Source organism: Colossoma macropomum, unplaced genomic scaffold, assembly GCF_904425465.1.
Source record: "Colossoma macropomum unplaced genomic scaffold, Colossoma_macropomum, whole genome shotgun sequence".
Classification (NCBI taxonomy): domain Eukaryota; kingdom Metazoa; phylum Chordata; class Actinopteri; order Characiformes; family Serrasalmidae; genus Colossoma; species Colossoma macropomum.
This window is the reverse complement of record NW_023494788.1, coordinates 36,892,316-36,909,654: the sequence shown is the minus strand read 5'-3', so window position 1 is coordinate 36,909,654 and position 17,339 is coordinate 36,892,316. Positions and strand designations below refer to the sequence as shown.

The window sequence follows — 17,339 nt, the reverse complement described above, 5'->3', positions numbered from 1 at the left end:
CTAGCTCGATTACTTTGATTACGTGTTTACGTTTCAGCTGTGCATGTACGGTTGGTTGCTAGGTAACAGACATGACAGTTGATTGTCAACTTCGATCGAGTAAGTTAAGATTTCTTAACTTGAGATAAGATGCTGTAAGATAAGATTCCTAAATTAAGATAAGATTTGCTGCTGTAATACGAATTTGTGAAAAATCATATCTTGACCTGTCAGATCTTAAGTTAAGACAAAAAGATAGGAAGTTTCTGTAATACGGCCCCTGATCTGAATCTTATCAGACATCTATGGAAAGAGTTGAAACATGGAGCCTGGAGAAGGCACTTCTCAAACCTGAGACAGCTGGAGCATAAGAGTGGACCAAACTACTTGTTAACATATGCAGAAGTCTTAGTGGGAGCTACAGAAATCGCCTGTTTGCAGCGACTGCCTCTAAAGGTTTATGCAACCATCACTTTTTTGCATGCCATTTTCAACTGTCTTACTATTTAAGACATTCTATTGCATTGAAAATCAAAAGCAAAGTCTGATTTCTATTCAATATGGAAAAAACAATGATGGACGCCAATTACTTTTGTCAGGTTATTATGGAAACATTTGGGTGTTCTTATTTTTTCCTGGAAGGGTACCAAGAAATTTGTCCATGTCTGTAATTGGGCAAAAAGTTAAATAAAACTTCTCACCTATACCAACAAAATAGACAGCAGTACAGACAAAATTCAGACTTCAAAATAAATACTACTGCATTCAGCTAGGCTAATGTACTTTACTCCATGTTTATAGATAACAGTGAGTCACACAGTGTCAGAAACCACATAATCAAGTCTATTAGAGATACTGAACACCTCCACATGGCTCGTGATGATTCAGGCATGCAGTTAGCACCATGCTAAACTGTATAGGCTTCTGTTACTTGTTAGCTAACTATGGCTTTATCTGAAGACAAAGCTTGAAAAAAAAGGCTTCAAAAGAGTTTTTAATGCACTTATAATAACCCATATCTGCACTTACCTCTCTGAGTGCTTTCATGCTTGAATAGATATGAAAGGCAATCAACACACTTTTTCTTGGTGTCAGACACTCTCCCCCACAAAAATGATGTGTTAATTAACGTTCCTAGCACTCACAGCTTATATTATAAGTTGAGAAAATATGACATAAATGCTCTGTGAAGACTTCACATAGTACAAAGGTAAACCAAAGGTTACAATGCGAGTGCTAATAAAACAAGCCACAGGTGTGGATTATTATGAGTGGGTGGAGCCTGGGTGGAGCTGACCAGTGGGTCAAATCCAAAATTGGAACAGTAGCCAGCTGTCTGTCCAGCTGCTGAATTAAATTCCAGTGAATGACTGCAAAGTCATAACAAATTCTGTGAATACATCATGTTTTATGAAAACACTTCTCAGAAATATGGAGCGAGTTTGAAGAGAAATCGTTAATGAACAGCTCTCCGCTGCTGTTGAAATGAATTTTAAGGCTCTATTTGGCTAACACACCGCACTCACACAGCTTCAAGTCAAACGTGTAATGTCTTTTAGAAGTTTCAAATGTCTGTGTTTGATCTCGAGCTGCATTTTTCAAATACTCTGTTCCACCTTAAACAGTGCAGCAGTTACACTGTAGAGCCTGAATGTAACTGCTGCAGCATTTAAGGTGGAACAGAAAATTTGAATAAGAAGGTAACTTTACTCAGAAAGTGTTCATGTGAATTGCCAATAGCTTAGCGCTAACAAACTACTAGAATCCTATAGGGATTCCAGCAGAAGTTAAAAAAAAAAACAAACATTCTGTATTATGTAGAGGTCCGCACAGTTCCGTCAAGGCAAACTCACATTCAATATCCAACACAGTCTATTCACAAATACATTACTCTCTGCTGAAAAAACACAATAGTCATGATCTTCAGGCTCACTGTGAAATAACTTCACCAAACCCCATTTATTCCTAGTGAACACAAAGCAGGAATTAAACCACAGAGCGGTTACTTTTGGTGTTTTGCTGGGCAGCTGTGACCGTCCGACCGAAGGCCCTGTCTTCTCTGTAAGCTTCAAGAATTTGTGTGTTGTTCACATGATCGGCTGCTTTGCAACTCTTTAAAATGACTTCATTTTAACTGTTGTACTGTTATCATTTTATATTGTTTATATATATGATTTAGTGATCGTTCTACGTTATTAGGCTATTCATTAATTTGCAGCATTTCTCTTCATGCATGCCTCGGCCTGCTCCTGCCTACAGTGGACTTGTTTTCCTGCCTACTCCTGCAGGAAAAATAGTCCCACGCCGCTAGATATTTTGCAGGTGTGCAGATCTCTAGTATAATGGCTGCCTTTAAAGAGTGTGTTAGATTATGCTTCTGAGCTGAAACTGATAAAGGAGCAAGTTCTTTCTGAGGGAGAATGTGTCTGGATATTGATCAGTTTGAATCAGTCAGATCTTGTTCCAGACACGTTAATTAGGCCAGTTTATGAGCGTTTAAACTGTGAGAGCAGACCGACTCTCTCCTGTTTACTGCTAATATCACAGCTGGCTGTCTACAGTAACCTAATGATGGCTGAAATTGGTTCAATTCCTTTCACTAAAGATCAGACGAGAATGTAAAATGGTAATGATGTGCTAAGACACAGTGTCGAGGGGAAATATTTGTGTATTCTCATGATAATTGTGGAGATGCTGAGGATTTCCTACAGTTCCTTTCTCTAAAAGGGGTCTAAAAAAGATGAGCTGAGTCTTCACATGAAAACACTGCTCACCACTTACTAGTGAGCCCATATTCCCTATTTTGCATACATTTAAAAAGGCTCTTTTCTGAAACTGTTAAGCTTTTTGGGACTGAAATCCTCAGGGCCCTGTAGGCTGAATTTGGCAGGACTAAACTGCTGTAGGCTGAATGGGTGGGGCTAAGCTGCTGTAGGCTAAATGGGTGGGGCTTAACTTTTATATGCTGAATGAGTGGGGCTAAAGTGCTGTACGCTGATGGGGTGGGGCTAAAGTGCTGTAGGCTAAATGGGTGGGACTAAACTGCTGTAGACTGAATGGGTGGGGCTAAACTGCTATAGGCTAAATGGGTGAGGCTTAACTTCTATAGGCTGAATGAGTGGGGCTAAAGTGCTGTAGGCTGATTGGGTGGGGCTAAAGTGGTGTATGCTGAATGGGTGGGGCTAACTGCTGTAGGCTGAATGGGTGGGGCTAAACTGCTGTTGGCTGAATGGGTAGGGCTTAACTTCTATAGGTTGAATGAGTGGGGCTAAAGTGCTGTAGGCTGATTTGGTGGGGATAAAGTGGTGCAGGCTGAATGGGTGGGGCTAAAGTGCTATAAGCTGAATTGGTTAAATGGGTGGGGCTAAAGTGCCGTAGGCTGAATGGGTGGGGCTAAAGTGCTGTAGGCTGATTGGGTGAGGATAAAGGGGTGTAGGCTGAATGGGCGGGGCTAACTGCTGTAGGCTGATTAGGTAGGACTAAACTGCTGTTGGCTGAATGGGTGGGGCTAAACTGCTGTGGGCTGAATGGGTGGAGCTAAACAGCTGTGGGCTGAATAGGTGAGGCTAAACAGCTGTGGGCTGAATGGGTGGAGCTAAAGTGCTGTGGGCTGAATAGGTGGGGCCAAACAGCTGTGGGCTGAATGGGTGGGGCTAAATTGCTGTCAGCTGAAGGGGTCTATTTATGAAAATGTGTTCTTGGTTGTCACACAACAACTAATAGGCATCAAAACAGGCTGTTTTTTGCAGCTTAGTTTCCACATGTGCACTGTATGGTCTGAGGAGTGAAAAATATGTTTCTCTAACTTGTATATAAATGCAATTTAGTGACTTAAGCATCTGCAAAACATCTACAGTGGATCATCCTAGTAAAGGGCTGCTAGTGACACTATATTGTTCTAACTCAGAGCTCTAGAGTAAATAAATCTGAAAAGTGAGGCTCGCTGATGGTCTCTCAGCTCGCTGATGTCTATGTTTTTCGGGGGTCATTACCCTTCTCAGAGTATTTTCACGTTTCATTGTCCTACATTGACATTACCTCTATGTTTACCTTAGACTTTGAATGTCTTATCTTATCTGATTTGCACAGTGTGGACAAACTGTGAATAAGCTCCAGCTCATTCACACAAGGTCACATTAACCTTATATCTGTCTGCCGTATCTGTAGAATACGTTCAATTAACACTGACAACATTTGTGTGGCATTGCCAATGGGCAGTTGCTAAAGTCCATCAGTGAAGGTTTGAGTGAAACAATTATTTTTGTAAAAAAAGCAGCAAATCTGTATAATTGGTTCTTGGCACTAGTTCTCTAGAGAGAATAATTTGTGGTTAATAAGTACCAGTGCAGTGACGTGGATTTTCTCTTTTTGACTGATCTTTGTAGACGTTATGCACAAATACACTTCCTTACTAGTACACACATTAGCAGCTGCTATGGAGCAACACCTTAGCAACCACCTTGGATACCACAGTAACGGCTTTGCAACGCTTTTCCAACCACCTGGAACTGCATTGCCCTGGCTGAGCAACACCTTTAGAACCGCTGGCATAGTACAGCATTAGCCAAGCAACACCTTAGTATCCACCTGGTATATGATAGCAATGGCCTATCAACACCTTAGCAACTACCTGGGATAGCACAGCAATGGCCTAGCAATATCTTAGGAAACACTTGGATTACCATAGCAACGGCCTAGCAACACCTTAGCAACCACCTGGAATAACATAGCAATGGCATAGCAACACTTTAAAATCCACTGCAGCAAATTTAGCAGCTGTAAACTCTCTGCACCCCATTTCACATGTGTCTCTGATGTGGACTGAATGAAGAATGAAGGGTTTCCAGCGTGATGGGTCAGACCTTAGTGATTTCCTGAGTGTCCATTGGTCAGTTTCACACAAAATGTCGACGGACACACAAATCCAGCAACTACACACGGTGAGAGACAGCGTGTATCTCAGCCCCTCTTCATAGACTCATAACTCCAGATGTGAGTCACATACAATCTTATGATAGGATGGAATGGGTGACTCTACAGATTCAGGAACTGTTTGAATTGTATTTCTGTGCTGTATTATCACGAAGAGAGAGAAACAGATATAGAAACATTTTTTTTGAAGTTTGTGGACCCCATAGGTTTTAATACCATCATCATTTTAAATACCATGGTATACCTTATTACTTTTCAACACCCAACTCTACTGCAGATAAAGATTAGGTTGAAGAATGCTGCCATGTTTCTCGAAGGCTCGCTTTAATCCTTACCGTCAGTAGAAAGTGAGGTCACAGTGCTGGTGGTGGAGGTTACAGGTGTGGCTCGGCCATTTTCAAAGGCGTGGTCATCTACATCCTTCAGCTTCCAGTTTAGTCCAAACACATGCATGGCTGAAGATAAGAACAGAGAGAAACAGTCAGCGTTCACAGAAAAGCATGCAGTGAGGTAAATATTTCATATTCAATAATGTATAACAGAATGATTATTTCCATACACCATCTTATTGTTTTATAAGATACTAATTTACAAAAATTAATGTACTTCTACTTTCATAGCACACACGTTTATGTCTGTCTGATTCTTTTATGTGTTGTTTATTGCAAAAAGGCAATATAAACACAGCACAGGCTCAGTTCCAGCTCATTGATGATAATTTAATAATGTGATGTCATTTTTTTGTTAGCAGATTAAAAATCCTACACAGCTGGAACCAAACACAGTCTGCCCTGTATTCGAAAAGCAGTCCAGGCTGAAACATTACTTATAACATCAGCTTGAGTGGGCGGGGCTAAACTGCTGGTGCATATTCGTCAGTGTGTTGGTTTTTGTGATGTTACAATTCTATGCAGACTGTTTTTGCAGCTAAGTTGCAGGTATGTTTTGAAATTTTAATGATGTTTCAATGTTTACATACTGCATTAAACTCTTTCACTGAAATAAAACAGGAAAAAATGCTATTTATTTATTTATTTGCTAATAATTAAATGATAAAATATCAACATTTTGGCCTCAGTGTATTTTACTCTTATTACTAATGACCTGTAATGCTGAACTCAGAGTTGAGGATGCTTTCCCAGTCGGAATTCCCAGCTGAGTTCAGTGGTTTTCCCAGTCGGAGGTCGGAAATTTTGGCTTACGGACGCATCATAAGCTTAGCCTTGCACTAAATTGCAATAGCAGTGGTGAATTCACCGTTGAAAATCCTTTTTAGCTTCAGCAAGGGCTTAATCAGAGAGTGGGAAAGCGCTAATGTGTTTGAAACATTATGAGTTCCATGTGCAAGTCCTTTATTTAGTAACTGGAATCTGTTCTAAGCAAGAGAAGCTAACTAGCGCTATGATTAGGGCCTGCTAGCTTAGGCTGCTCTTTGAAGATGTTTCCTTTTAAATATCACTGCAAGGAGCCAAGGCAGAAAAAAAGATGTTTTGCGTCTATTTTAGCAGCATATTTAGGGTGTCTTTGAGCATGTTTACAGCCGCTGAGAGAAACGTGAAGATTCGGGCTACACCGGTGAGCAGCCGCAGAGATGCAACCCTGCCGAAACATAAAGGAATCGCTTCTAGCCTGTTCTGTCTGCGCTCTCTCGTTATGTGACATGGAAATCTCACTCATTCTTTATCTTGCTCTATCTTTCTCCCTCTTTCTCCCTCTCTCTCGCTGTCTTTCCACATGTCCCCCTTTCATGCAGCTGTGTTAAATCTTAGGCAAACACTTTCTAGTTGTTTCTAAAAGCGGGTGGTGAGAGTCTGTGTGAAGGTGGCTTGGGAAAAGTCTCCTTCAAAGTTCTCGGCGAGGGAGCGTGGCAAGGCGGCAGAGCTTCACATGGCTCCTCTTCCTCTCGATTTGATCTTTGGAGGGGGAAGCGCATTTCAAACGGAGCGCTGAGGAGGGGGCTCTGACTGCGGCAAATAACTCGCAGTGGGGGGAACAATGCAGAGGAACCAGGGAGCGCAAACGAAAGGCGAATCGGAGGAGTGTCTGTGCTGCAATCTACTCTGAAGAACGGAATATGCTGGGACAAGCTGACCCCGTTGGATATTACAGGGGACATTATGATTCCAAAGAGGCCTTATTAACCTTTTTTTCTGCTCCAGCCTAGCAACAGCAAAACTAATTTTTAAAGGGCCCGTATCATGGAAAATTTAATTTCCTTGCTTTTTTGAGATATGAGAGATTTTTGACGTAGTACGTAAACATTGTTAATGTTTTAAGACCTACCCATCACGCCGTAAATCACAAAATGCAGCCTGTTTTGAATTCACTGTTTTTGTGGCGCCTATCTGGCCTACAGCGGTTTTGCCCCTCCCATTCATGTTGAAGCTATAAGGAGTGTTTCAGACCCTACTGAGACACGATATGAGGCAGCCAATCAGAACAGAGCTCATTTACATACATGAGTCTTAAGGGCACAGCAACAAAGACAGTCTGTTTAAGTGTCAAAGAGAGGTTGCATGTAGAAATTAATTATGACTGTTTTGGTACACACACAAGTAATGTAATATATGTGTGACTCACATTTGTAGTACAACAATTTAAATTGAACATTTGGCCAGAATTTTTCCACTTCCCAAATAGCCTGTGGTTGATCTGTTGTTTTGTTGCTTCCTTAAATTTAGCACTAAGGAACAAGTAATGGAAGCTTATGTGCACCAATTAGCATGGTGCTAACCCCATGTCTAAATCATCACTCTCACCTCAAAGCATGTGGAGTTGTTCAGTATATCTAACAGACTTGATTATGGGGTTTATGAAACTGTATGACCCACTGTTATATATAAACATGGACTAAAGTTTGATGTATAGCTATATATATATACACTGATTGTAGCTTCTCCTCACTCTCGTTTATACAGCTTGAGGATACTTGTTACAGTGGAGGATCTCGAGGGGAACTGGAGCTTCTCCACGCTGCTGCTTTTATTAGTTTGCTGCTCACTGATTTCTCCATAGTTCTCCCTTGAGTGTCTGTCCAGTGTAGTCTGCTAAAGATGCTGAAGGTGCTGAAGGTGACTTGCTACAATCACAGATTCCAACACAGCAACATACAGTGCTGCAGCTGGGTTTCAGCCTGAACTACTAAGGAGGTCAAAGAACTGTGTGAGTGTGTTTTGTTGATTTTGTTAACATATTAGAAAGAAAAAAAAACATAAAATGTGGTCGGTGCAAAAGTTATGGCACATTTCATTGTCGCTGTCCAAAAAAAACAAGTATCACATTTTTTTTTTTTTTTGATTTTCCTTTTTCAACATCATTTGAGCACACCCGCTGCCCAAAAAAGAATTTTTTTGTCTCCTCCTGTGAAGTTACTATTTTGGAGATACTTGTTACATATATATATATATATATATATATATATATATATATATATATATATATATATATATATATATATATATATATATATATGCATACAGACACACACACACACTATTTGGAATACATATGGGGCATATTATTAATACATATGGGACCTCTGAACATTGTCTAAGTACGGAAAAAAAAAAAACATGGGAGTTAAAAAAGTACGGGTCAGGTCTAAAGGCTTTTGTTGGGTTAGAGAGATTAATCAGCCAACTGTCATTTCTCCCAAGAGTATTCATGCGGGCTGAGAATGTGTGTGTGTGTGTGTGTGTGTGTGTGTGTGTGTATGAAAGGCCATTTGGAGCAGGGGCACCAGGTGTTTTGGGCACAGATGAAAGGCAGAGGAAGAAAAAACTCCTTCTGATGGGCTATTTCCCATCTCTAATGGGAACACGCTCACTCAGCCTGTCCTGCACCTGAGTGCCTGCACAAACACATACACACACCCACACCCACACACACTAAACACACTCTCTCGAGCTTTAATCGGGCCTGAAAATTTGGTCCAAACTCAACCCTGAATGAAACTCCACACTCCGAGCGACAGCACCAGCTAAGTTACATTAACGACAGTATTAAGCTACCATGCAACAGGAACAGATGTCATTAGATCACTGATAAACAACAAGGATGCTCAGTGCTCCTATAAAGAAGCAAGAGCTACTGAATGCTAATGGCTGCCTGGTAGGGAATGTTCAGCCTGCTAAACGTGAGTGAGTGAGTTATAAGACAGGCCCATGAGGTGCTTGATATCTAAAAAAAATTTATGAATTTTTTGCTTTAAGCTAAAAAAAACTTTAAGCTTAGTTCAATCTATCCCTGGATTTTATGTCTCACAATGGTAGATCACTTTGTACTGGGATATACTGACATGGCAACTTTTGTTTTGAAACTGGCCCTATGGACCTTGAGGCCAACAACACAGAATATCCTCTAAAGGTGCATTGGAATTTGAACCTGAATCCAGCAGAATGTTCTAATTTGACCAAACTCTGAATAAACCAGTCCAAACCCAACCAAACTGAACATAAATAGCTCAAACGTATATATCGTTGCTGTCAGGACCAAACCTTGTATCTCAATTTTTTTTTTTTACAGAATTTATAAACACCAGCTGCCCTTTGCATTGTGTTAAAACTTTAAAGATGAATGGAGCAATAGAAATGCTTCAAAATGACTTGGAAAACATCTTTTTACAATGATTTCCACTGAGCTAGAAATGTTTTTTCCTTCTCTTGAAAAGTTAGACATAAAGAAAGAAAAGTTACAAGCTACTGCTCAAAAGTTTGGAATCATTTGTCATATTAAAAGTTGTTATTTAAGTCACTGATAAATTGTACAGTGTAGATTAAAATATCATAAGCTATACACCAGAATTTATTTCAAGATGTTTTATTCAATATTTCAAGTTTTTAGAAAACCAAGAAGCTGTTAAATGGTAAATAATATGCTGTAGTTATCTTTATAGCAGCAATTCATTGATAAGATGAAAAAAAATTTGACCACTATTTTTCAAAATCCTCTACAGTTCTGTTCATCTGACACATTTTCATTTTTACAGCATCCTACCATTTACTTGAAATCTATAAAGTTGTGCATTTATATAAAAAAAGTTATTAAATGTTATTTTATGTTATTTAACAATTGGTTTTATGTTGTTGAAAACGATGGATCTAAACTTTTGAACACTAGTGTGCACACAAAAACAATTACAGTCACTTCATCTGTGTATGATACTCACCTATACAGTAGCAGAGCATGATTGACAGCAGAGTGGCCACGCCCACCGCACTGAGCGCAGTGCACTTCCAGGAGCAATGTTTGGGTGATTTCTTGAATTTAAACGCCCCCCTCGTCAGGTTATTTCGGGGCAGTGGGCGAGCCGGTGGGGAATAAACACCCGTAGCCATGGTATAGCCTGGATTGGGCGTGGTGAAGAGAGAGGCGGAGCCAGTGCCGGTCTTCAACAGGAAGTGCCTGGAGACACAAACAACAGCAATAAAAAGTTTTGGAGTCATATGGCCGTATAAGGCCAGGATACAAGCAATCACAGACTAATATGGTTTCCACATAAACTCTGGCCAGTTCACATTAATAATTCTGTCAGATTTACTTTTTACTTTCAGCTATATTAGACTTATCAGCCTATAAAGGCCTCATTAATTTCAGCAGGACTGTCACAACATTAAAACATACTAAAACATTTTCATAACTCTACTCTTTATTTTGTTATAGCTCCATAATTCCATGCAAACGTATGCTGCGTTTACATGTTTGCATTGAGAAAACTGTCATTCCACACTTGACAGCGTTACGCTGCTGATGGCGGCATGAAACCATGCAAACATTGGCATAGTGACTGCGGTGTCAAGGAAAGTAGGTGATTATCAGAAGACGGCTTTAAGCCCTGTTGGAGCTGGATTAGTTTTGGCAGAGGAGGTCCTGTAATGTAATCTGTGTGCAATTTGACTGGCCGATTAGTACAGGATAAAAGATCTGTGTAATTTCCCCAAATTACCCCAAAAATAGCCTGGATCCAAACATCATCGTGTGGACGTTTATGTCAGTATTATGCAACAAGTGCCACACTTCTGAACAATAGCAACTAGCCAAGCATCTAAATGGCAAATGGAGATATTTCCTCTTTTTCTTCTCTTTTTAATTCAACGTCCACCAAAACTTTTGTGGATTTCGGTAGTTTTGTTATGAATTTGAGGATTAAGGAATTGGGTCAAATTAAGCTCTGTTTAGCTGTTGGTCTTGCCTTCAGGTTGCCAAAAAAATGGAGGTGCTGTTTTCTATTACCTGGTTTTGTCATTACTTTACTGCAATGTGGATTTGAACAGGACTGCTTTTACTGAGGGAGCTCTGACCTCTGAGTTCTGAGGAACTCCTGAATTATTACTGAGCAGACTTAGAAAACTACAGACATGGCAGATTCACACTGGATTAACATCATGTCTCATCCCATCAATAATCACCTAAATTACAGCACTTCCCCAGATTAAACTAATCCAGTTCCAATAAGGCTTTGTAGATTGTATATTTAAGGTGGAAAAAGGCAAGAGGGCACTCTGTACTCTTTTATTTTTCTTGTATAATATTGGCTTTATCTGGAATTCAACGAGACGTTTGGCATTCTTGGTCTCAAAAAAAAACAACATCATCTGTTTTATTTCACTGCTGCAGTCAATGACAAAAGTTGGAAAAATTAAAACAGTTCTTCTGTTGTAAATTGCTTGATATAGAACCCCTTTCATAAAGTTCCATGTATAGCACGTTCTCCATCAATCTGGAGAACCACTTTACGATGCAAAGAGCCCTTTAAACATGCAAAGGGTTCTTTGAGTGTACGTGTTTCTATCTAGAACTATTTTCTTTACTAAAGAACACTTGAAGAACCATCTTTTTCAAGAGTGTACTATATAGTTTTAAGCCCATGTGTCAAACACAAGGCCTGTGGGCCAAGTCAGGCCCGTGGCACAACCCTATACAGCCCGCAAAATTATTAACATTTTTTATTAATATTAGCTTGTTTCACCATGAGCTGCACTACAATTCCCAGCATGCACTACAACATAATGTGTGCTGGGACCCCCTTCCCCCAACAACGATCCATGGTCCAGCGGTTACGCAAAAAGAAAAGATGTCTGATGTCTAGTTTAAGCAAATAGACCTAAATAAAATACCTTCCTCCTGAAAAATGTTAAAGTTATCTGTAGCTAATGTAGTTTATATAAAACAACTTGTTTTTTTATTTAAAATTATTTTTGAATAGCTTAAGTATTTAATGCCTATTTTGCTGTTTGCCTAGTTTTGGCATGATTTGAATAAACAATGGCCAATTTGGGGTCATGACAAAATGTTAAGCTGGCCCACGGATTTTATATGACTCCTTTAGTGGTTGAGTTTGACACCCCTGACTTAGAGACTGTGAGTATAAGAGTTACTATCTTGGTGAGGTTGATGCGCATGCCGAACAAACTGACAAAACAGAACTGACAGCCAGATTTGTATGTTGCAAAATCTTCTTTTTGGCTTAACAACAGACAGCAAACAGCAGCAGTCCAGAACAGTACCCCACAACAACACCACTGCGCATTTCAAAACTTTTCAACTCAGCTTTTGAAGTCCATGCAAAGTCTTTGAAGTTTACAATGCTGATTTGATCTCATCCGTACGTGCAACAGTCTTACGCCATGCATCACAAAGGTAACTCTGAAGTTTCAAAATTAATATATTTGACTTTTAAAGGCTTTGTTATCCTTAAACGCCGGCCCTGTTGAACGTCTCCCGGACGAGAGAAAGTATAGGTCTTTTCACATTTGCTTTCTTCTATGCTCTAACCTATGTTGTCTTTTTGTTGTGTCAGCTGTATTGTCTTACAGTTGTGTGCCTTTTGGTGTTTTATCTGTATTGTTCCCCCTGAGGTGAGAACAACCTCACCTTACCCCTGGGGTCTCCCCTGACCCCAGACCCCCTTCTTCCCCAACCTTTTGATTGTCACCTACTTCCCCTCCCTCTTTGTTTCCCCCCCCTGACCCCCAGTATCTCTACTTTAACTATGTCAGACCATGTATTCATCAGACTGGACTCCAGACTGGACTGCAGAATGGACTAGACTAGACTGGTGACACACTGATGACCAAGCTGTGCCCGTGCATGATTGTCTGCATGCACGTGAATAAGACTAGACTTCTGATCCTGCTGATTGACTGCTGATCGACCACACTGTACCCATACTCTGTATGTGGAAATAAACTCCAGTCTCTCTTGGTGCCGAATTTCTAACAACTTGGTGCCGTGCCGCGGATGACTTACTGAAACCTACTTGGTGAGTAAAACGCCATTTTCGAACTGAAGAGAAATTCTGGCTTTATAAGATAGATGAGTCAGTAAAGGTTAGCCTCTCTGAAACAAGAGAGGTTTACTTGTTGTCACTGATAAAAGAACTCTAGTGTTTTTTGTGGCTGTCATCCCCTTTGTCCTGAGGGAAGTTTACTTGTTGTCACTGGTAAAAATAACCCTAGTGTTTGTGGCTGTTATCCCCTCTGCTCTGAGGGAAGTTTACTTCTTGTCACTGATAAAGAAACCTAGTGTTTTTTGTGGCTGTTAACCCCTCTGCTCTGAGGGAAGTTTACTTTTTGTCACTGGTAAAAGCCTAGCGTTTTTTCTTTTTGTGTCTGTTTTTTGTCACTGTAACTTGTAACTTATCCACTCAGCTAGTGAGGAAGATTGGTTGTGTTTTTGCCTCAGCTTTTTATCTTGTTACCTCACCATGACTAGTATAGGCCGAAAACTACAGAAACCTCTTAACTTCAGAAAGAGTACACTAGTTAAGGGAGGAACTAAATTTGCATTTGAAAAGGTAATGGATGACATAATAGGGAAACACATTCATGAGCAAAAGACAGCTCAGTACTTTTTATCCAAAGGTTTTTCTGCTGATAGAGAATGGACTCTTGAGGAATGTAAAACAGCTTTGGGTTATGGTATCAAGCATGATTCCGTTAAGGAATGTCTTTTTGTAATAAAGCAGTACTGGAAGTATAAGCTTAGATACATGGAGGGTAAGCTAGAGGAAGCTGAGGGAAAGATCCTAGAGCTAACCAGCGAATGTAAAAAGCATAAAATAGCTGCCATGAATGTCCAGAGAACATGTAAAAAGCCTAAGCAATCACTGACCAAGGTTGAACAGCAACAGGCCAATTGTAAATCCAAGTCAAAGTGTCAATGCCAATCTCTACCTGTAGGCCCTCCTCTGGGTCAGCCATGCTACACAGAGGATGAAGATCCTCCACTGTTGGCTAGGCTATATCCAGAATTGGATGCGATCCACTCTGATGAATCAGAAACCTCCTCCTCTGATGAGGATTCTGAACCTACTAGTGATAAGGCAGTTCAGATGAGACCAATCACTATTAGATATTCTGAGGTCCATAATAAGAGAGGTGACATTAGGGGAACCAGAGTAGAAGTTGGTCATGTTCCTTTAGATGCAGCCACCTTGGACAAGCTGTCCAAGGAATTTAAACCTCCTAGGGAAATGGGGCTTGACTTCATAGATCTCATGCAAAAGAAAAGGAACCTCTACTTATTGCACCCCAATGATGCTGTTGCCATAGCAAGCCAAGTACCTAACATAACAGATAGTAGACAGCTTGCTAATAAGGTATTGGATGCGTTGTGTGACAAAGGCTGGGACATTGACATTGAAAGGGGTTGGAAAGCTTTCAATGACTGGATCAGCAGTAAATGTCGCAAAACTACAAATAACCAAATGCAGACAGAAAAGGAGCAGTTATCTTTGATAATTAGAACCATGCAGGGAGTCACAGAGCAGTTGTCTTTGGTAATGAAGGCGATAGAAGGAGTCATAGTTTCATCTGCTTGAACTATCTTTCTGTTGTGATTTAAGCCAGATGTAAAAGCAATTTTTGATTTTTTTTGTTTGTAAGCAATGGATATTAGGGTGAAATAGTTGAATTGTTGTGCTGGTGTACAGTAATTAGGGAAATTGACTACTAAGTGGTTCAATTTTGCCTGATAGAAGCCCTCACATTAATGCGGTTTTGTTGCCCACAACTTTGGACCTTGTTTTTCTAGGTCTGTGTAACTACAGTAGGCCTTGAATCAATCCTTATGCTACCATTTTAAAAGCCACTATATGATCTGCTGGTAACTCAGCTACAGTCCAGACTGGGAACTGGATATGACTGAATTCAGATGCAAAAGTTGCTCCAGATGGTGTTTGGACCAAAGGGGGAAAACTTGCATTTGAAGCATTGCTTTCTTTGCCTCGTGACACAAACACATCCTTTGGGTCACACAGGGGTATAAAAATGTTAATTAGTTTTTCATTGTGGAATTTTAGTTTTGAAGATGTAAGTAAAAGCAGTTTTTCCAAACAGTGCTATTAAGTCAGTGCTGAAGGTATCTGTATGATAGTTTCAGGCCAATGAGTCATGGTGAGGAAACATGGCAAGCAGTCTTTAGAATCTAGATGAGAAGCTCCATATTAAGGTTCTGCTGACAGCTGATGCAAGCATTAAATGTGAAGAAAACACAGATACATGTTTCCCATTGCAAGGTTGTGTCTGCACCCCAGAATTGAATACAGGGACAGCTGGAGAGGGGGTCGGTGAAGCACAGAGCCTCAGGAAAGAAACATGGTTTTTAGGCCATTGGGGGCCACTCCTGTAGGTGAAGATTTCAACACACAGTGTGGAACTATACCAGCCCCCTCTGAGGGACAAATAGTGGGGATAGCAGATAACCTAATTCTGAATGAATAACTTCCCAATATTGATGAACAGTTTACTGCTCAAATATTTCTTTTTGTGTGAATGCCTGCTGTTGAAAGTGGACTTCGAGGATCTGCCCAAGCAACTGCTGTTGTGAAATTCAACTTGCAATGCAACATAACGATGTTGAAGCAAACTGTTCCAGTTTCAAGATCCTACAGACATCTCCAATATTCTTCAAGAATATTTCCATTACAAAGTAGTAGCATTAAACAGATCTAACCATTGGCTGCATTAACACTTTTGACACTTTTTGGCATAATGTTATGCAGATAGGCATTGTTCTGTACAGTTTTATGATTCTCCATTAGGGAGAATCAAAGAGGGAATTGAGAGAAAGTATAGGCCTTTTCACATTTGCTTTCTTCTATGCTCTAACCTATGTTGTCTTTTTGTTGTGTCAGCTGTATTGTCTTACAGTTGTGTGCCTTTTGGTGTTTTATCTGTATTGTTGCCCCTGAGGTGAGAACAACCTCACCTTACCCCTGGGGTCTCCCCTGACCCCAGACCCCCTTCTTCCCCAACCTTTTGATTGTCACCTACTTCCCCTCCCTCTTTGCTTCCTCCCCTGACCCCCAGTATCTCTACTTAAACTATGTCAGACCATGTATTCATCAGACTGGACTCCAGACTGGACTGCAGACTGGACTAGACTGGACTGGTGACCAGACCAGACTGGTGACACACTGATGACCAAGCTGTGCCCGTGCATGATTGTCTGCATGCACGTGAATAAGACTAGACTTCTGGTCCTGCTGATTGACTGCTGATTGACCACGCTGTACCCATACTCTGTATGTGGAAATAAACTCCAGTCAACGCTGAAGCGCCAGTCTCCTGACTCTTGGTGCCGAATTTCTAACACGGAAGACTCGGTCAAGAAGGAAAAAGTTTTTTGCATCAAAGGACTCCTTTAACTCTTTTGAAGAGCAGTCTGAAATATAGATATATAAATAAATATTCTGTCCAATTCAGCCTTGGTGCGCTGTTAGCTACAAGTCCTCCCATTACATCTTTGCACATTTCAAAACTGAAAGTAGACTTGAAGACCATAACAAAATCATACTGGAATTTTTTTTACATACTGGAGTTATTTCTGACTCGTCAAGTGGGGAAATTCTGTTGAAAGTGCTGATTCTAAACTTTCAATCCAGACCACATTAGTGTTTATAAGTGGAAGAGGAACTATTTTATCATGATATGACTTGATGATGAAAAGTTAGTGTTGTTCATACAGTCTTTCTCATTTTTGACATTGAAACAAAACCGCAGATTAGACTGGCTACTGGTTACTTCTTCTGAATATCTAATCAGTGACTTATGTGTTTTGTGTAATATAATGGGGCACACGATGATCTATGTAAATTTATTTACTCCTTTAATTAAGCGTTGTTCTGGTGCCAAATATGCTCTAACATTAACAAGAACACAATAAAAGTAGCATTATCATTCTAATAGCACCATGAATTAGGGATTAGATGTAATTTGAATAGGTTAATTCTTTTTGACATTGAGCAATGCCATTATCCTATAATATGCTCAGATAAAGTGCAGCAGTGCAGTGAGGTTTAAGTGCAGCGTTAATGTGAGAGCCTTTACATCGATGTTGGGTGGATTATATAGGCATAACAACACTTTTTATATATTCATTTAAAAGACCATAAGTAACTGGACTGTGTTTTGATTTAGCTCTCAAGA

The 17,339-nt window shown here is 40.2% G+C and overlaps 1 protein-coding gene across 1 annotated transcript in view; it reads right to left on the bottom strand.

The window, feature by feature from the left end:
• The window catches only part of si:dkey-237h12.3 (teneurin-3), a 284,586-nt gene that overhangs the window by 107,724 nt on the left and 159,523 nt on the right, over positions 1-17,339 (bottom strand). The window contains exons 6-7 of the mRNA XM_036569289.1: positions 10,079-10,314; positions 5,247-5,366 (exon numbers count right to left, since the gene is read on the bottom strand). Of these exons, the coding sequence (XP_036425182.1) occupies positions 5,247-5,366; positions 10,079-10,314 (356 nt within the window). The remainder of the gene's footprint in view (positions 1-5,246; positions 5,367-10,078; positions 10,315-17,339) is intronic.